The 22,099-nt window shown below is 39.4% G+C and overlaps 1 protein-coding gene across 5 annotated transcripts in view; it reads left to right on the top strand.

Annotated features, from left to right (window-relative positions):
• The window catches only part of CREB5 (cAMP responsive element binding protein 5), a 386,139-nt gene that overhangs the window by 61,196 nt on the left and 302,844 nt on the right, over positions 1–22,099 (top strand). For all 5 annotated transcript variants that reach the window (XM_074367300.1, XM_010971472.3, XM_045508120.2 and 2 more), the window contains 2 exons: positions 8,101–8,172; positions 13,332–13,425. In XM_074367300.1, the coding sequence (XP_074223401.1) occupies positions 8,101–8,172; positions 13,332–13,425 (166 nt within the window). The remainder of the gene's footprint in view (positions 1–8,100; positions 8,173–13,331; positions 13,426–22,099) is intronic.

Here is a 22,099-nt window from a genome sequence, read left to right as displayed (position 1 = left end):
AAAGTGAACTTTATTAGAATGATGACAGAATCTTCAGATGACATGAGATTTTTTTGCTTTACCATGGCCTTTAAGTGACCTGCTAGTACTGTCAGATGTTCACATGCTTGACATTTGAAGCACAGTGTGGTAGGAATCCGAATCAAGTCTTCGAGTGTATTTTTACCTTGTATTCAACTGACACGGTGAGATGGAGCAGACTCTGAACACAACTGCTGGCTACTTTAGATAGAACTTGGGAATGCCTAATTTTCTTCTGGAATCAAGGGGAAAAAGCACCCAGTTTGGTACGATTATTCTGAAATGTGTTGCATTGGTAAGTCAGTAATGATAATCACAAGATTTAATACTAAAATGAAATAGCCTTTTACCGGGCCTCTCAGAGAGCAGAGAGGTCTGGCGTGATCACCACTGTGTTTCGTGCTCTCACATTTTGTAGCTCTGATTCATGCCCAAGAAGGAAACTTCTCAGATGTTTCGTTACAGATTACTTCAGCCCATACATTAGATGAATCAAACATACATTGCTGCTGGAGATGCAAGTTTACTTACATAAAGTGCAAAGAAAACAGTTCTACCCATTAAAAATCATTTGAATGTGTGAAAAGAGAACCACAACTAGAAAGTTGTGATTTTTCAGATTATTTAAAAATATTCACTTAACATGAAAACAGTTTAAAAACCAGATGCACTCAAAAGTTCTTAAAAATTATCCAGAGGCAGAGTAGCCCTACTTGGAAACATGTTATAATTTTAAAGTTACATTTTACTATAATCTAGCAGAAAAGGAAAAGAAGGGACTTTTCTATTGCTAACTTTTTCCTGAATTTCTAAAGGCAAGCTGCTTTTGACAAGAATGAAGGATATACCCAGCTTTGCATTTAATTTCTTTGCTATCGTAGTTTTTCCTCTCAGTGTTTCATGGTTTTTCCTCTCAGTGTTTCACGGGGCAACTATTTTAAATTGCAATGGGAGACCTTTTGGAAAGGTAAAGATGATGAGGTCAAATGAACCCCTGATCACTTCTCATTCTAGTTTTGTTTTTTTCTTTTTTCTTCAGTTTGTTCATATTGGGAGTAGGTAAAAAGGAAGGGCTTGCCTTTCAGCTTGTCTTTTGAGGTTGGGTTCAATCCCACTAGAAACAAGCCAAGTGATTTGGTTGCATTCAGTATTTCCTTCAAAAACCTGAGAATCTCTATGCTCGTGTTTTGCTAACCACATGCATGTCAAATAAACTTTTCAGAGAAATGGGGTGTGTCCTGCAAAAAATGTATTGTGCAAAGTGGGAGTGGGGAGAGGAACTCGGACCTCAGAATACGGCCTAGGGCACAGACACACACTGAAGAGGCTAGTGCACTGTGCCTCTAATGCCCAACGCTGTTACTTAACAAGTGGTTTTCTGAACTACTGAACCTGTCAGTAGGAAAGCTGTGAGACAGGATTGTGTGAAACATAAGTAGAAATTAGCCAGAAACTTTGAAAAGAGGCCTCATATCCAAAGAAACGTATGGAAACTTAAAAAAAAAAAAAAAGAAAAAGAAAAAGATAAAAGAAAGAAAGAAAGAAAAGAAAGAGGAATCTAACATATGAAAACCCAATCCCACTGGAATGTTTTTTCATACACAGTATAAATGCCTCATAAATAAAACCACAAACCTCCGGTAAAGTACAGGAGAGGACGTGAGCCCCTGGTGCTCTCTCCTGCGAGGGCTGGGAAGTAAGGCCCGGGGAGTTTCTAGAGACAAAAGCTGTTTGGAAATCCTTCTTCCTGGGCACCACAGGCCTGGTTCGAAGGGAACTTTGGACAGCCCCTCAAGTGCGATGCAGTGTGTGAAACCGTCCCAAAGAGGTTTCTGATTCAGGCTGTGAGACTCTGAACTTTTAGGACACCGGTGGGTGGTGAACATCTTTTAAGAACATAGATACTCTGGTTTGAAGGAAATGGTGATACTTAACTGCAAGTGGTACGTGTAAAGTGGAGGACTTCCGGGGAAGAGTTCTGGCGGTAAACTGCCCAGTAACAGACCCCATTCTCACCAGGTCCAGTTGAAATTTTCACTTAGAGGGGATAGCCCCACTCTTGGTCTTGTTCCCTGTATAAATCTCTGGTTTGAAGACTTTGCAGCATTTACGGCGTTTCAAGCTTGAGGGCTGAAATGTCACTTTAAAAGCAGGGTTAAAAAGGTCACACAGCTGCAAATAATAATAGCCCAATGAAATTCAGATTCTAGCTGCAGCCTACTTCAAGAATAACACTGAAACAGGAAACAAGCCTACTAGATCTTTTTACCAGTAAAGCTAGTCAGAACACATCTGATAAAATGAGTGTGTGTGAATGAGAGACAGACAGACAGACAGACGCAGAGAGACAGAAAAAGACATGCATAACAAGACAAAGACAGAAACAGACATACAGAGAGACCTGGAGTTTTATTTATTTAGTTAGTTTTTTGTGGTTTATTTTTATTTATTATTTTATTTCATTTTATTTTCTTATTGAAGTATCAGTTTACAATGTTGCATCGATTTCTGGTGTACAGCATAATAGTTCAGTCATACATATAAATACATATAGTTGTTTTCATATTCTTTTTCATTATGGGTTACTGTAAGATACTGAATATAGTTCCCTATGCTTTACAATAGTACCTTGTTTCTCTATTTTATATATAGTAGTTGGTATCTGCATATCTCAAAGAGAGACTTAGAGCTTTAGAGAGAGAAAAATACACACAGAAAACAAAGAGAGACATACACAGATGCATAGAGGGACACTAAGACCACAAAGTAATTGATTTCCTTGGACTGAGATTCAAGGGTGTTTATTTTTCTATTTGAAGTTATGATATTAAAATAATTACAAGTAAATAATTTATAAATAATTTAAAAATTAAGTATTGTTTCAAATAATGTCTCTTTAAATGATCTTATTTTACAATGTTTTACTAAAATGGCCCTGTTTTACAGATGAGCAAATAAAATAGTGAAAAGTACTGTATCTTTCAAAATAAAGTCTTACTTACCCTCAAATCTAGTATATATAATTCCTTTCCAATAGCTACCCATGTGTTGGGAGACCCATCCTGGATCCTGGCTTTCAAAGTAGAATCAAGCATCTTGGAATAAAATAATTTAGTGTGTGTTTTGGTGAATTTGTGTTGTGTTATAATTGTGTGTGGCTGTTTGCCTTTCTGATCCGTACATTGAGAGAAATATTTGCTTTACACAAAGTACAAATTGGCTCTGCCCTTAACTAATTTAGTTAATAAACAACCTTGGTTCCCAGAAACCAAGTACGACTGACCTGGACTCTCACACAGTGTGACTAACTCAAGATGTTTGTCAGCTAACCTTGGCCCTTTAGGAAGGACCCATCTCCTTCTCCAGAACCTTTTCAGCAGTCTAGTAAGTACAACAGGCAAGAGAGATCTGCTTCACATGAGTCCTGCCAAGAAGCTCATTCCACGCTCATCGTGGGGCAATGAAGGCTGACAGAAGGTGTTAACATCACTATTAAAATGCAGGCCCCCCTTTCAGATCTGTAATACGTTCATGTCCAGGTTAACAATACCACAGCCGATGTAAACATACCAGTATTAATACTAGTGCTCATTTGTACTTACAATTTCAGTTTGTAGCTTTGAAGTTCCCAGAACTTTTGGTGGTGATAAAAGTGCATGCGAGATTTTCAGATTAAAACAACATTTTTAGTGCCCTACTATTCCAAATCCCATATCACTGTATGAATCTATCTGCTGTTATCGGGGGAAACTTGGGCCAGCCCACTGAAATTGGAGTTTGCTGTTAACTAAGAGTCAGTAATGACTTACTGTGATTTAGACGAGGAAGCATCACTCTTGGCCGATTACAGCAAAACAGATGATGTAGGATTTTTTTCCCTTTGGACTCAGTTGTTACTGTTAAGTTTAAAATACATACTTACAGTATTTTGTGTAGACTTTCCAAGTTTTTTTGCTAACATTTGTTTTTTTGCAATGTTTGCCCTTCATGAAATGGTAATTCCAAGTATATCCCTAAATGCCTGGCAAAGCGTTTGAATGGATTGCGTCAGGCATTGTGGAAGATTTCCCATTTTAGACCAGGAGGAATTTGTGGGGTCAAACGCTGAACAATGAAAGAGATTCTTGCTCATTGCAAGGCCAGAGGAATCCAGTGGCAGTTTAGGGTTTGAATTGTAAATCAAGCCTGTCATCTCCTTGTCAGCTATGAAAAACCTCTACTCACTTTATACACCATTAGGGTTTGTTATTAGGGTTTTGTGTTGTTTTCCAAAAATTGGAAGGGAAATTAGACTCTTGAGGCATTTGTTCTAAGTGAACATCGAATCTGAACTTTGGAAAAGAGGACCAAAAAATAATACTATTTTTCAAAGAAACTATTATTATGATTATACAGCTCTGGCCACAATTAGGAGGAAGGGATACAATGGGAGTTTGAGATTTGAAGATCTTAACTATTTTATATAACATAGATAAACAACAAGTTTATACTGTATAGCACAGGGAACTATATTCAATATCTTGTAGTAACCTATAATGAAAAAGAATATGAAAATGAATATATGTATGTACATGTATGACTGAAATGTTATGCTGTACATCAGAAATTGACACAATATTGTAAAATGGCTACACTTTAAAAAAAACCCCAAACCTCCCAACCCCCACAAAACAATTATTATTGTATTTAACCAAAGATATGGGGTCACTCCATGTTACTCAAAGGCTCTCTCCAGGGGTCATAAACAGTCCACACATGGTTAATAGACTGGACTCCAGGGATTTCAATGTCTATGAAAATGTTAGCAGACTGAATTCATAATGAATTCATAATGAATTAGTCAGAATTTACATGTGAAATTTAATGAAAACGAGCCTGTTGTTTTTGCACTAAAAGCAACTTTGACTTTTTTTCCATTAAATCTGGTGAGATTTCTTCTCTGCTCATAACTGGGAACAGGTGGAATTGTTGGCCTGCACAACCTCTTGCCTTGCTGAAAACTTGGCTGTGGGCCAGAAGGTTTGAGAACCACTGCCTTAGGAGTAGGAAAAAAAAAAAAAGCAAGCTGTTTGAGATCGTTTATTGTGATGATTCAGGATCCATTATCCATTTCGCAAATATTTATTGAACGCCTACTATGTCAGCTCTGTGCAGTGGAGCCTGGGGTGTGGCGGCTGCCAAGCAAAACCTGGTTCATGAAACCATCCCAGCTCGTGAAACAACTGAATGGGAAATGAGAGGATAAGGCCTAACTTCTGAGGACCAAATGCAGAGCAACCTGGCTAAAATCATGTCAGAGTAATTTGCCCCCCACTTGATGGATGATAAAAGAATATACACAGGGCTGGTGTAGAAGTCTGTTTGAGAGAATAATTATTACAATATGTGCTAGAAAAGAACCATAATGATAGACCAGAAAAATAGACCATGACTCTTGACTAATCCATCAGACCAGATCACACGAGTTGATAAGAGTCATAAAGCCTCTGGGGGCGAGTGGTACTATTTAGTAAAACTGTCTCCAACATCCACACAGAAGGGGATGAGCAAGGGTGCGCTGTTTACAGAGGGCTACATGTGGGAACAGCAGAGTCTCAGAATAAAGCATCTGAGGTTCACACACTTACAGATATACACCCTCTTCAACCTTATTCATTACTTTAAACTTATTTTATTTTAGCAACTGCCATTTTACCTTATGACTCTTATTCCATTCGTATGTTGCCAGAATGTTTGGTCCATGGGATCCATAGCATGTAATAAATTGATACAGATTCATTTGTTTTTAAAATGAAATAATGACAGTAGTGACCCAGATGAACATAATGAACTGAACTCTAAATGATTTGAGGGCTGACTCTAAAATATGACACAAATGAACTGATTTATGAAACAGAAACAGACTCACAGACATAGAAAACAAATGTATGGTTACCAAAGGGGAAAGAGGGTAGGGGAGGGATAAATTAGGAGTTTGGGATTAGCAGATACAAATTATTATATATAAAATAGATAAACAATAAGATCCTACTGTATAGCATGGGGAACTATGTCCAATATCTTATAATAAACATATAAAGAAAAAGAATATGAAAAGGAATATGTATATGTATAACTGAATCACTATGCTGCACACCAGAAACTAACACAACATTGTAAATCAACTATACTTCAATAAATAATAAACAAATAAAAACCTAGACCAAAAAAAAATCATTTTCTCAGTTTCACAGTCACCCTTTATTTGGAGGCTTAGAAGTAAGTTGTCAGCATTCACAGGGGAGAGGAGCGAGGCTCTGTGATAAGTGACAGAAAAAATCAAATGAATAATGAGACATGAGAAGTCATTTTAGTGGCTCATGACTTTTCTCAGACAAGGGCAAATGGAAAGCTTCTAAAGATATTTGTATTTTCTTCTTCTTCTTCTAAGTATAATAGAGTAAAAAAGTTTAAACAATATGCCTGATACAGGCAAGCTGTAAAATTATGTTATGTTACTGCCTTAACAGGTGACTAGTCATTCCAAATGGAGAGTGAAAAAGGGCATTACTTGGAGAAAATTTACGATAAGGAAAGAGAGTGATGTGAAGAGAGTTGATATATTAAAATTTGCTTTGTTTTTAATATCTGACTAAGACTGTTATCCAAGGCAAGCCTTTTCATTTTGTGTTTCGGAGAAGTGAAAGTATACATCCTTTTCCCAAAGAACGTATGTGGGTTTATTAGTGTTTGGGGGAAGAATTGAGGTTTTGTTTTGTTTTGTTTTGCAAGGTGACATAAGTTTTGTTGGATGAAGGGTAACCTTTCCATGAGTGAAGGAGAGTTCCCTCTTTCAAGGGTGAAGATGACTTGGAACTCCTTTGGAATCACCTTCAAGTAGCATTTTAAGGAAGCAAATGGCTTCCTTTGTCCAGAGACAAAGCAGTAGGTTTTAGTTCTGTAATAAAGCTATGTCCCAACAGCAGCATGTGTTTAAACTTATTACAAAATTGAGCTTATTTAAATTCAATTCCAAAACTGACAAAAAGAAAAGTATGATTTAGAGAACTATTTAAATTGTGGAACTTCAATTGTATAGTACTTCTTATGATGTTTAAAAAAATTTTATGTTACTGTATAGATTAGTAACCCACACAATCATGTATGTACATTGTACTTTTATTGGCTTTTGGAAGAATTTGCAAAGGTAGTTTTGATTATGCTCAATTTTTGCCTAATGAACTTACCTTGGAATCTAACCCCTACGTAAGAAAAAACCACTCTATAATTTAACACATGTCTGAGATCATAACATACGGTTTCTCCCTGCAAAGCTACCTTATTCCAGATAACTTATCTAGATCAGAGGGGCAGTTGCCTTAATCTAATTTTAATTTCAAATCAGCCTATAAAACCAAATTAACAAAATATTTAAGGTAATGCTTTTTGCATTTTCTGGTTTCTCATCACCCCTGCACAACTCACGTAGTTTTTGTTGAGACATCATCAAATGCCTGAAATGAAAGGGAATTTAAGACCACCAGGGCCATTCGCTAAGGGGGCTGCAGGGCAGCCTTGCATCCCTTGTTCATACTGAAGCTCTCTGGGGTGAGCATGGGTGAATCATCTGACCTGATGCTCAGGGTCAGTCCTCACGCTGATGACTGCTCAGTAACTTCCCCTTCTCTTGCTGTGCTAAGTAGCCAACCTGCTAAGTAGCCAACCCCAAAGGACTAGTGCAAAAGTTGCCTTGGAATCTTCTTGCACAAGTGGGCTTCTACCTGGTAATAACACCCACCCGGTGTTATTTCCACAGGCAGAGTTTCTGCTGCAACAGAAATTTTTTGGTTGCATTTTGTTGGCATTTTCCTTCAAAATACAGTAGACATGTGCTCGAGAAAACGTGATAGGAACTCGGACTGCGGGGAGCCTAAGGACCTTCAGCAGGACAGGACCTCTGTTCATGTTAATGTTTTCCTCGTCTCATTTGGGAATTGGCATACGAGGGGGCTCGGAGCCATTGCCTTTCTCATGTTTGTCAGGTAAAAGGAGATATTCATGGCTTTCTATTTTCCTTCCTCCCTCTCCCTGACCCTTTAGATTTATGAGGAATCCAAGATGAATTTGGAGCAGGAGAGGCCGTTTGTCTGCAGCGCCCCAGGCTGCTCCCAGGTGAGTATGGGGGTCCTCTGCTCTGGCCGGCAGGGATCACACCTACTTTCCCACAGGGAGGCAACTCTCACTTGGCAGTCATGTCTGTGGTGGACTGTCCTTCTTCACCAAGATATTCCCTGTCATCCTCATCATCACCATCATCATCATTTTCCACTTTGAATAGTCTGAACAACTTCCCTCGCAGCCTCTGAAATGCATCGGTGCTGGCCATTTCCACCCATAACTTTCCCTTGGAAGTAAGCCAGCCGCATCCTGCCCACCAGATGTTCAGGATTGTTATTTCAAACAGGGGGAGGAGGGTGCCTGCTTTGACAATAGCCACTTGAATTCTGGGCCTTTGGATTACAGGTGAAATAGCTCGCCATCGGGGACAGAATTCGATTTTGTTCTGTTTTCCCTTTTGATTAAAATAAACCCCCTGTAGCTCTTCTAGAACCCACGGTTTTCCCATTTATCTAAACTTTAAGAGAGGAAGTTGGCCTGCTGAGCTGGATTAAACCTGTGTAGCCTCTGATGGCTCCCACCAAGTGGATTAGACGGGGGGATGAGGTGAGGCTCTGTGTGTAGAGTGTTTGGTGTAGGACCGGTGCACTGCGCTCAGTTGAGGTCCACTGTTGCTATGACGGCTGCTGCTGCTACTATTATACATGAACCCATCTCTTTGAAAGAAACTGGAAACATCCATCATCTAAAATCAAACTTTGGCATTTTCCTTTTGGAACTTGTCAGTGACTTTTTCTACACTTGACCCTTTGGAGATCTCCATGTTCTCATCATTGGGCAATGACCCACATGTTCGCGGTCATGCCAAGATCTTCATTTTATGGGATACACGACAAGCTTAGAACTCAGAGCACAGACATGTGGATAGTTATACTGTCTTTCTCTAAAATGCATGGTAGTTTCAAGTGGAATCAAGCCCCACTCTCTTGCCTGTTTATGTGGTGGGGTTCGCAACAGAATGTGGAACGATTGTCTGGGAGTCAATGAGGGGTGAGATCCATTGAGGACCCCTTTTATTGTATCTCCCCAGAGAGTTTGAGGAGGGTTCTGGAAGCCTCCTGGAGGGAAGATGCCATGGAAACATGAAATGTTACTGCTGGTGCTGCCTTGCAGTGCCTCTAGTGACATTAGCCACCGGCTGAGAAACCAGAGTCCTTTGCTTGGGTTCTGGCAGATTCTGCAGGAACTTTTGAGTGAATGTTGGCTTTCAACCTATAAATAAGAAAAGCAGTTGAGAAAATTATTTTAAATTTCAACTATTTTCTGGCAAGCTGGTTTTGGAAGTCGTTCTGAAATAGGAAACACTAGGAAAACACAGATAGGTTGAAGTACTGGGAGAAATTCTGCCAGACCAGGACTCTCCATTGTGAATACAGCGAATTGACTTACCTAACTAAATTAAAACTGATTTCCACTTAGTTTCCTTAAGTCTCAGTAGCCAGAAAGGATCCAATAATTTGAGCAGTTTGCTTTGCTTTGGCTGTGAAAATGTGACATTAAGTTTTATTCAGTTTGAGTCACTCAACACATTTTTGGGGAGCCTATGTGTGCATAAAACACATGTATCCCTGCACTCACAGAGCTTCTAGTTTAAGCATCATGTGTGAAACCACATGATAAAATCATCAATTAATTAATTAATTGCGGTTTTCCATGAAGGAAGAGCACGGGCCACCTTGAAGAGTATCATCGGGGGATTTACTTTCCTTGGGGAGGACAGTAGGGGGGTTCCTCTGTGGAATGACATTTAAGGGAATGGGATCCTCATGAGACTTAGCAGAGGCCAAAGAGGGATCATGATGAGTTAGGATTCCAGGACAGTCCGGGGTTGTGAGTGATGGTAGAGGAGAGCCTTTTGAGGAGGGGTTCTTTGGGCGCATCCAACATCTGGATAAGTCAGAGAGAAGAAAACTGTGCAGAGGCCTTTGGACTGTGTGGCAGAATTTCCCAAGCTTGGCACTACTAACATTTGGGACTGAATAATTCCTTGTTGGGGAGGGGGCTTCCCTGAGCATTACAGGATGTTTAGCAGTGGCTACCAGTTAGATCCCAGGAGCACTTCTCAGCTGCGAAAACCAAAAATGTTTCCAGGTATTGCTAAATGTCCCTTTGGGGGCCAGATTGGCCCCGGTTGAGAGTGACTGCCAGATGGCTTGCATTTTGGCTTTAGCCTGGTTTCTTTTTGGATCCCTTCCTTTTTGGGGACCACATACATCAAAGTGATGCTCTCCCATTTTGTCTTAGGTATTGCTATAAGCCGTCTTTTCTCCTTTTTGGAATCAGGCAGTGCTGCAGACGTGTGGTCACTGGTGTCAGACGCCACTGGAGCTGGGACAGCGAGAGGCCTGAGCAGAGGCTGTTGGGTTTGGCACTTTGGTGCTGGCTGGCGACCTATGAGAGAGGAGTCGGGGCGGGGGCCTGATTGGAAGGGATTACTGAATGAGTGGGTGGTGAGGAAGTGGAGGTGGCCAGCATAGAGGGCTCTTTCAAGAGTGCTAGGGAGTGACGGGAAGCAGAGTGATATAATGGTAGCCTGAGAAGGAAGCAGCTTGAGAGAGATTCTTTCTAGAGTAAAGGCTTGCCAGGCTGGATTTAATCAAGGGCAAGGAGGAGTGAGCATGCTGGCTTGCAAGACCAGAGCTGGAGCGTCAATCCCAGAAGACATGGGGTGTAGAGGATCCCGAAGAGGACATGGGGGGTGCTTATTCCTCTGAGACAGGAGGGAATGGAAATGGAGCCTATGAAGTTAAAGCCAACTCTGAGATGGAGGTGATAATAAAGGTTGAAGGGGTGCATTTCAAATGACCTTCAACTTGACTGAAGGAGCAGATCATTTCCTTGAGAAGGCTCAGTGGACTGAGGAAAGGTTTGGACAAATATGAGAACGGAGAATTTACATACAATTTTAAGGTAAAATTCCAGGCCTCTTCCCTCAACCCCCACCAAATTTAAATGGAAAGATGTATCTAAAACTTGATGTCTCTGTTTAATGTGAAAGTGTTCCTTTTTCTTGACAAGCTGTCATTAAAATATGAACATTTTTCAATGGAAGAGGTATTAGAATTGAGAGAATGTAGTAGTTGGCCTGTGATTCCAAGGGTCTCCTGGTGGGGTGTTAGGGGACCACAGTCAATCATTAGTTCAGCGACGTCCCATAGCCTGGGAACCTCACAGAGAAGAAAGGATGGCTGGGAATCAGAAAGGAGAGTAAATATGAATTATGAATGCTTGTGCTGTGTTGGGGGCGATGGATGGATTTCCCCCCATTTTTCCCTCATTGGAAAGAAACTTTGCTCTGTTAGCAACAGCCTATAATATGTCTGAGGTTTTTTCGTGCTTGTGTTATGGCTCCATTAGCTTTGTCCTAGAAGTAAAGAGAAACAAGCTTCTCTTGCTCTTTCTCATCTGATAAGTCCCAATGTTAATTTCACTGTTCCTTTGCCCTCTGCCTTAACCATGTTTTAAATTCCAGTGGCCTCTCTCAGCTCTGTATCTGTTACAGACTGTACATTTTGGATATGCAATTTGCTGCTATTTTCCTACCAAATTTAAAAAAATCACAGATATCCTATATTGTCTCTTTTGAAAGGTAATTATAGTTAATATGAGGTATTATGGAAATTATTAGTAGTATATAGTAAGTATTCTCATTTGTATTCTATTTTAAGCTATTATTTTATGGCACCCAAAAAATGGCTCCAAAAATGACTGCAAATGAAGGATATTACCATGTTGTTTACTGGTTACATATTTTACAGGAAAGATTATAATAAGTTTCTTACTTCGTAGTCTTTCTGTCAAAAGCCTTAACCTATGTGTCTAAGCCACACATGGTAGTGTCACATATTTGATGCAGTCATTCTATGGGTGTTACAGAGGACCAAGGGAATAGATGATCCTGTAGTAAAAACCCACATGTCATTATAAATCAGACCTCTGTGTATTCAGAAATCTGGCATAATCGCTCTGCTTTGCAACTGCAATGCTTTCCTATTTATATGATACAAATGGCAAAGAAATAAGTGATATTTATTTGGAGAACTACTTTTGGAATCCTCCAAAGAATTTAGCCCAGTGAATTCCCTCATTCTCATGTATTTGCAGAAAAGTTTTCTACCATTGTATACAATGGTAATTGAAATTTATAATGACTATTCTGAAGAACTGGGAAGCTCTGAAAGATTTTCTAGATTGTCAAAGATTGGAAATATTCAGCAGACTTTGTTGTGTTTTGTTGTATTTTCATTTGACTTTGATAAAGCAGGTACTCTGTTAAGTTCAGTTATTAAAACATACCAGTCTGAGTCAGGATAGGCTAGGATCTGCTGCAATAAGACATTACTCCAAAGCTTCAATGGCTTAAAATAACAGAGGCTTATTTCAGTTGCCCAACCATACATTTCAATTATAGAGTGGCAGGACATTCTTCAGAATTCTTCAGACTTCAGAGATGCTCTTCATAATCCTTCAGAGATTTAGGGTGATTGAGGGGCCACTGTTTTTCATATTGTGAACCTCCATCCTAAAGGGGAGAGGGTCTGGCACCAAGAATTAGATGCTCACATCTCGGTGACATGTCACTTCCATTCATGACTCAATAGACAGAACCACTCACATGGCCCCACCCAACCACAAGAGGGCCAGGAAATCCAGTCCCACCATTTGACCGGAAGCCAGACAGCTGAAAATATTTGGGAGCAGCATTTTTGACAACTGTAATATCATTCTGTGAAAATGAAAAATAAAGTGTTGGTTTACTACACTGTACAGAGTGTAATATAGAACACTGAAAATAATTTGTCGTGTTACTCTAAATCATATGTATAATTATAAAAAATCAGATAATCAGTGTGCAAGATCTTCATAAACAGAAACATACTGTGCAAATGGCATGGTGTACATTTGTAGAGATATATGTCAAATAATTAAGCATGACATGTAATTCTTTCCCAAAGTCTGATGTGAATGCATATGTGCTTGCATAAAATAATTTGTCATTTTACTTATGCTTTCACACCTTTTCAGAACTAATTTTTTGTTTTGCCTGTCACGTTTGTAATGCTGAATAAATCGTTTTCTCTATGATGGCAAATATGTATTACAAAACTGAATGGCTCCTCTCCCTTCTCCCTTTTTTTCTGTTTATCTGACAGCGCTTCCCAACAGAGGACCATCTGATGATTCATAGGCACAAGCATGAAATGACTTTGAAGTTTCCCTCAATAAAAACAGACAATATGTTATCAGGTAAGGAGCCACCAGGCAAAGAGCTTTGGGTAATCAGATCAGCCATGTGTGAGATCCTTGTTCTGCATAATAGGATGATACCCACTGGCAGATCCTGCGCCTTGAAAATATGTATTTCTAAGGTATAGCCGAGACATAAAATAATGGTAAGCAGAAATGTAATCAGCTAATGTAGTGTTCACTCAAATAATTGGAGAGCTATGACTTCTCATTTTCTGGAATGTGAAATATTTATTACTCTGAAACTTGGCTCCATGTAAGTATTTTTAAAAAATCATATACCTGTGATTACTCAAGCAACAAATACTCATTGAGCATCTGTAACGCACACTGCACGATTCTGAGTACCATGGAGGCCCCAAGATTGATACGATTCCTGTTCCTGAGGACATCACTGTGTAGAGTGTGTGTGAAAACTTAACTGAAACAAAGGATTGTCCGTGATATCTATCAGATGAGCATTGTAAGGAAAAATGCTGTGTGACTTTAGTAGAAGGAGCTCTCTTTTTGGACTGAGGTGGTCAGTGAAGATTTCCTTAAGAAACAGCACCTGCTTCATAATTGTGAGATTAAATGAGATAATGTGTAGACATATAGCAAGTGCTCAGCAAATGTGAGCAGAAATAAAGAATAACGATAATCCATCAATTAAATGCCATTCCTTCTCATTTTGAGAGGCAGTGCGGTAAATTAGAAAGAGTGCAAGGAGAGAGGAAACTTGAACTCTAGCCTGCCTGGCCAGATGACCTTGAGCAAGTGAGTGAACACTTCTGGGCTTCCATTTCTTTTTCCATAAAATGAGAATGATTTTATTTGCCCAGTCTATTTCACAAGCTTATCGTGATTCAGTGAAAGAATGTAAATGAAAGTGTTGCATAAACCCTAGCAGGGTAATTTTTCCTGTTGCCCTTCTTAGGCTAGAAATAATATTTCACTCAATCTGCTGTCTCCCTGGTATCATGAAAGAGATTATAACGCCCAAGAACATGTTTTAAATGACGTCAGAAGAGAAACTGACTGCCCAGGCAAAACTGGCTCGTATAATTGAGCATTTCTATGGCACTTAAATTTTACAAGTATTTTATTATCACCATTATTAGCAAACCCTGCAAGAGTTTTGTCGGACAGGCTATTATTACAACTCCCATTTTACTGATAGAGGTGAAGGGGCATGAGGGAGGGAGCAGTTTTCCCAAGCTCACCAGCAGGGCAAAACAGGGCCCTCCAACCTGCCGTCCTATCCCCCAGACTCACACCAGCTACTTCGCTGTCAGGCTTCCTCAGTTTATATACACCATCAAATACTTCTGAGGGCAGAACCGTCAGTTCCGCACATCTTAATGATCCTGCCAGGGACTTGTTAATAGTGCAGATGTACTGTGGTTTGGAAGACTCTTGAGTTCAAAGGCAGCCTCTTCTCTTCCTCTGCCCCTCTCCCCCAGCCAGTTTGTTTTCATTGAACAAGCAGTATTGTCTTTCCTTAAGTCTAGAAACAGAGATGCAGAAACTCAAATTTCTAAGAATTATGAAAGCCTAGAAGGGCTAGGAAGGGTGGTCTGTTCTTTTGTTTTTATCATTTATTCTGTTCTATGGAGTCACATGTGGTGTAACTTTAGAGTTCAACAAGGAACATGTATATGCAAGTAGCAAGGCTGTAGACTTTGGAATTCCCTGTATTTAAAATAGTAAGTGCATCCTTTATTTTTCCCAAACAGGATCCCTAAAGTAGGCTGCCTGGTAGGAGGGGAGTGGGAGGGAGCAATAATTATGTGGGGGTGGTATTACTCTAGCGGCAAGTAACAGCCTAGTTTCTCCCTGCTGGGTTGGTCCTGCAAGGAGGCCCAATCTAAAGGTCAGAAAAAAAGTAGCTAAAGTTGTGTGAACGTTTCTATACATTTCCTAAAAACAGATTTTTGCTGAGGCTCTTGGAGCTTTTCAACTGTTCTTATCAGACCCTTGTTCGTTTTTGGCTGTTGCTGCCAAAAATTGACAGTGCCAGGTGGAAAATTGTTGAGAGGAAAGTCACTCTAATTTTTATTATGGCAAACTTGGAATAAGAAAATGAAGGGAGAAGTAAATATAAGGAGAAAGAGCATGAATAATATAAGAGCATATTTTCTTTTGCTTTATTGAAGCTGGTATGAGGCCATTTCATATTCCCAACAAAATTAAGTGTTAATTTTTAAACTTGCTACCCACTCTGCATGTTCATAGTCTTGTAGAATTTTCTTGCTGGAACAGAATACAAAGCTATCCAGTCCAGCTCCAGGGGGCTGAGGTCTGCTACATGCATTTAGGGGATGAAGGTCTACTACATGTCATTTGCCAATGTGGTCCACACTGAATTGTTAACAGGCTATTTACAAGGTATTTTTGCTTTGCCTTTTTTTTTTTTTTCCAGGAAAGACTTTAATATATATTTATCCCAAACATCATTTTAGTTTTAGCCTATTAGATTGTGATTATAAATATGACTGAAGTTTTACTTGTCTATATCTTGATTTATTTAGATTTGAATTTATCAAAAGCTTGAGAATCTATTTTCATTAAAGATATGTTCATTAGAATTTTATTTCTTAAGGTACCTTAAGCCTATTTTGTGGCCTTTCCTGAAGATGAATGATTTCATACAACTTGAAATATAGTAATAGTAAAAACAAAAATAGTATAAATCAAATCTTAAATCAGCAAGCATTATCAGGGCAAAACTCTTCAAATTCCTCCTGGGCTATTTTTTTCAAGCAATATTCAATTGCACAAAATTTCATTTCAGATGAATTGGAGTTTGACATGTATTAAGGAGATAAAGCATGGTAGGTATGTTTATTACTAATTTCAGCTTATCTGGCTCACTTAAATTTTGGAAAATCACTTCATCCTTCATTAATTGCAAACACTACAGTTAGGGAAGTTATTAAGATACCACAGGTATGCTCTTCAAGGATAAACGTCTAAAGAGTTGTAAGATCTGAAATAACTTTACAGCTTTGCCGTAAAGTCCATTTTATTTAGGCCAGGTAGAATTTACTACTCAAAACGACTGTAAATGATCTTTGACATGCCACATGGCAGGATAATAAAAGTGACAGTCATGGTGTTTTATTAAGAGGAGTCTGCTCTTGTGGATAGACAGTAAACATAAAACCTCTCATTCTAACAAGACAGTATTAGTAGGGGCATGATTGGGGGGGTGAATTCTGAGGGCAAAGACTTACATCTCCTCTTACTTTGATCCTTCCATCCTTATTTGGGCCATGTGGTACATTTCTAGAGTCCTGATATAATGAGGGACAGAAATCTTTCCGTTCAGCTATTCTTGATCTGATAGAAGACAATTTCACAGTGAGGGAAGTTGTCATATGAAAGGTTTTTTGGTGCCAAGTTTGAAATGGGAATCCTCTGAGAACAACATACTTCCACACACAGTTTGCAGAAATACCAGCTACCACGTGACAAAATTATGATCAAATTTCAGTATGAGAGGTAAAGAGAATAGTGTTTGGGTCTATTTTATGGTATTATGGCTAGGTATCCAGGAATTCCCCAATCTTGCCCTGTCCAACATCCCCACCCCCATTTATTTACAAGGTTCCCAAGTTCTGTATAAGAAAAAAACAGAATAAGAGTCAAAGTACAACTTCGTAACTGAACAAATACTAAGCAAATAAGATATTAATAAGCAAATAATATTCTAAATGAAAACTCTGTGTGTAAATGTTGTGTGTTGTGAGTGTGGTGGAAATTTTGACCTAGAAGATGGTAGATTTTGCTTCATGAAAAGAAAGATGAAGTTCAAGAGTATTGTGGACCTTTTTCAAAAGATAAAACCCGATCAACACTTAGGTGGGAAACCTGATAAAGAGACACAGGGGACCATGCCTTTCAATGTCTAGTTAGTTTCCTCACCAGGCATCATAGCCTGATTAATGCTGTGAGCAACTGGGCTGCGCTTGGAGAGAAGTTGGGACAGGCACCAGCTGAGGTGTTAGAAGAGGGTCTGAAGTTCCCTCTCCACCAACATTTATTCATTTATTCAACAAACATTAATGAGTGCCTGCAAGGATCCTATTGTGCTGGGTGCTGGGGCTGTGGCATTGAACCAGACAGATAAGGTCTCTCTTCCATGGAACTGAGTACACTCTTTTGGGGGTGGGGAGGAAGAAAGATAATAGACAAAAAAACAAAACAAAACAAAAAAACCCCTGATAAATAAACAAGAAAATATCAGTTAGGGACAAGTGCTACAATGAAGATAAAACATGATAATGTGACACAGGTAGCCAGCAGACTACCTAAGGGAGGCCAGGAAAGGCGTCTTGTCCATGAGTGGCATTTTAGCCAAGACTTGATGTTCAGCACTGCAGGCTCAGGGGTTCTTTCTCCCTGACTTCTGAATATGGCAGGGCTGGAAATGGTGATTCCTTGGGACCAGATGCGGTGCAGCTCACTGTGTCTAGAGCTGACACATGGAAGACAGGCAAGAGAGACTGGCTTCCTTGTTCCATCTTCCTTATCATCCTCTGATACAGAGCATCTAAGATAAATGACAGTATAGTCCTTCAGAGACTAGTAATCTAGTCTAGAAGTGGGCCTATTTCTAGTTTCTGTCTATAAACCTAATTCTCACCAGGGAGAAAGCAAAACGTCTTCACTGTACATGTATTTGTACAATTTCAATCTGTATCTGTGTCTTCTGCGGGCCAAGTGTTGTAAGAGACCCCCTTACCTGAGCATTTCCTAGTTGACTCACAGCCTCTCCATGGGTACCTGGTGCACCAGCTCTCCACCTTGACAATAAATGGATTCCAACATGTGATCCAAGAGGTGAGAGTGTGTCTCACCTCTCGCTGACCTGAATCACCCCAGCCTGGGTCAATTTTTAAGCATTCCACTGCATTGTTGAAAAACCAGACTTTCGTTGGTTTGCTCCATGGCAGCACTGCCTCTTGGGAGAGATGCAGGGAAATAGTAATGTCAGTGTTACTGAGAGGACCCTACTGCTCCTATTGTATATTCACACTCAATAAAAGGCACATTTATTGCAAAGAAGCCTGTCTAGAATTCCATCAGTTGTTACTGATTATTGCTCTTATAAAGGATTATGTATTTTAAAATTCATTTAATGTAAACTCTCTTAATTAGGACTTTATTGAAATTCAGATAGGAACTAAGAATATTTTAAAGAAAGCACTTGCTGAAAAATTCATGGGATGAATGTGGCTATAAAAAGAATATTAAAAGTCTCTAAGAAAAATGCCTTTTCTGAGAACCCCAACTCTTACTGAAACAGACTAATAGTTTTCTCTATTGAATTGAGCAGCACTCTTGAGGAATTCCATTAAGTTACATTTTGTTGGCTGAAACTGAGTCACACAAATAATAAAAATGCATTGCCTTTAAAAAAATACCCTATAGTTAGAATAATCACTAATTCAAACTGATTTTTCTTATAACTGGTCTGAGTTAGTGAAGCTTTTATGGTATTACTAGCCAGCAATTTAATATAAAGTGATGTAAAATTACTTCATATAGTCCTTTAGTAATACCATAGTTGAGAATAGCAGACCAGTAGGAAACAAACTTTTTGCTTAGGGGATTTACAGATTTCTCCTCTTGTGTATGAAGGAAACTCTGCTTTTCCTTTTTTTTTTTTTAGTTGATGACTTGTCACCTTGCCTTTTTTATCATTGAGGAAAATGAAACATAGACAAACATATAACTCAAACGCAGCTCTGAAACCGAATAAGGTAGCAACCTGCTATTAAATGTAGAGCAGACTAAACACTTTTTAAAAGAAGAATCAGGTTTCATGCTTTAGCTTTGTGCTTGTCAGTTAGGCTTTGGAAAACCGGACTTGCTGGAGCTAAAGCACTTGATGTTAGGCAGACGATGGATGGATTGGAAAACTTAGTGAGTTGCTTTTTTTCCCTAATAGTTCTAGCCATGTACTTGTGGTCCTTCCCAGATGTAATGTGATGCAGGATTTCCTGTCCTATAAGTGATGGGTGAATTCCTAACTGAGAATGCCGAGTTTGTGGCCCTCCTCCGGACAGATACACAAGTAGGGCCTCTGCACCACAAATATCCTCTACATAGCTATTTACAGAGGCAATGATTCTATGAAAAGGTGCTCCTGTTTTCAAGAAACAGACTCACCACTCCAGGAAGTGAACCAGATATTGAAATATGACAAACTTTACAAAGGATATTTTACCCCTTTTGGTGCAAATCTCTCTCTACTGATTGCTAAAGACATCCCCAAGACATGAGACAGGAGTAGGAGAGGGGGTAAGACTGCTTACTTGCACTGGCCCCAGGTGTCTGCATCTCCTGGGAACCTGGTGTGCTCTTTGCAGACTCTCTGCGAGAACACAATGTGCAGGTGTTTCTGCAGCCAATTTATGAAAATAATAACAACAAAATATGTTGCAGCAGAAAGCTATCAACTTTTAGTTTAATTTGAGAGTTGAGGTTATCTCCTTCTCTCATTCAGATGACCCTCACTGGAGTGGAAGCACTGATAGAAAGGGGAGCAGAAGTCCTTAAATGATCATCTCAGCTCTGAGTTCCCACTGGAACCAGTTCCTGTAAGTCCCTGGAGTGTGGCCTGTCACTACTGAACACACCTTAGATATTATCCACGAGCAGAGCATCGGCCACTATTATTCAGGACTTAGAAATTGCTGCTGCCATAGCTAACCGATGCATGCTCTTGTTCTAAGTAAAGTGTAGTTTACAAGAATTTTAATTTATGGCCAGGGATATCACCCACTTACTTCAGCTCTAATTTCAGCTGAAACAGTTATTTGACAAGGCATTCATGTGGCCGAGAAACCCTGCCTCTTTTTATTTAAGCTGCGGATAGATTTAGCTGTCCCCCTTTTGAAGATTTGCACATTTCCTGGCTTATTGGGAACTGGTACCATGTGGGATCAAAGATGACTAGAGACCCTGTATTAATTCTAATAAATGTTAAAACAAAAGTTAAGCCCCATTTTCTGGTTCCTGTTGTAACTGGAAAGAATAGCTCATTCACAAGATGAAAATGAATTAAATATTAGGAACAGCATGCCTTATATATTCCAAATGTAGATATAGATAACTGTTTTGCTTTCCCCTCACTCTATCATGCAGAAAAGAAAGTCACATTTGGTAACAAATCTGGGACCCTTCTTCTGGGTCTTCTGCTCTGGGGACGGGAGGGAACCAGCTGTCTTTACTGCCCATGGCTCCCCTCGTTCCGTAGCTCTGTTTCCCTAGTGCTCAGAGAGGCTCATCATGCTGGTTGGTGCCACGACTCTCCTCGTGCCATGCTCCTCCAGCCTCCTTGCTGATGGACGGGGGCGAATGCTGGTGTCTGGGAATGATTTTGCTTTAGAGGAGACAGAAAACATCTCTCAACTTTGCTTGGGGCTTGGGACCCCAAATGCCAACCTGAATTCAATTTCATGGACCATCTCATGAACTTGTCTCAGAGTTCAGGAGTCTTACAGAGCCTCTAGGATTACCGTTCTCTCTACCCGGAACCAAGGCTCTCAACTTGTAAATCTCCAACAAAGAAGCATAGAGGAATAAAAGGAAAATTAAAACCTGGCAAACCAAGTTCCCATTGATGACAAGTGGTCTAATATTTCAGTTCTGTTATATGGTGTGTTCTCAGGGTTTTTTTAGTCACAGAAATGTTCCTGCAATGTAGTGGAGCGTCTGTAAGATTGTAATAGTAGTTCTGTTGTGTGAGGGATATAAATGATTCCAAGATATTTCAGAAGAATTGAAGAATGTTAGGATTGTCAATTACTAATAAAATTATGTGACTTGATTTCTAAATGGTGGTCCAAGGCGAGTTTCAGTTTCCTCATAAGTAAAATGGAGAAAATAATTTTTACCTAATGTGGTTGGTGTGAAAATTAAAGAGGTGATGCATACAAAGCATTTAGCACCACGCCTGGCATGGAATAAGCACCCAACAAATGGAAGAATGTGTACACAGGTGCACTCATGGGTGCACACACACACACCCCCCTTTTATTTCCACTCTCGGTCTTGTCTATTTGTACCTTCTGTTCATAAAACTCCTTTATCTATATATCTGGCTATTACCTCTGGCTTACTTTCTAGTGTCTAACCAGCTGTTACTGGTGCTCCCATTCAACTGTCCTTTAAGTGGTCGTATGTTTCTTTGACCTATTAACAGTGACTTTTGAAGTGAACTTTGTTATGATGGTGATTTTAGGATTCACAGAATCATGTAACTGTAGAACTTTATTTGAAAGATAATGAACATGCAGTCCAGAGAACATAGGTAATTTCTCCCAAATCACACAATTTTCAAATCTAGATTTCTGGGTTGTCAATGTCATCTTTTACGCGTACACCAGAGACATGGGATTTAGATTGAGAAGGGATTATTTCTGAAGGTAAGAGAGGACTTAAGAGATAAGATGGTTACAAATTGTATGACCTTGTGCAAAGTACTGAACTTATTTCTCCATTCCTAAAATATTATGCATCCTGCTTACCTCATAGGATCTTGTGAGATCCTATTCTAGACGATGTGGGTGAAAATGTTTGTAAACTGCAAAATGCTGCATAAATACTAATTTTATATTTTATACCAAACAACACTGTGTGGTATTTTTAACTGTTATAGGTATATATTGGATACATAGGCATA

The sequence above is a fragment of the Camelus bactrianus genome, chromosome 7 (genome assembly GCF_048773025.1).
Source record: "Camelus bactrianus isolate YW-2024 breed Bactrian camel chromosome 7, ASM4877302v1, whole genome shotgun sequence".
In the NCBI taxonomy this organism is placed as follows: Eukaryota; Metazoa; Chordata; class Mammalia; order Artiodactyla; family Camelidae; genus Camelus; species Camelus bactrianus.
The sequence above is the reverse complement of the archived record's forward strand: the minus strand, read 5'-3'. Positions and strand labels throughout refer to the sequence as shown.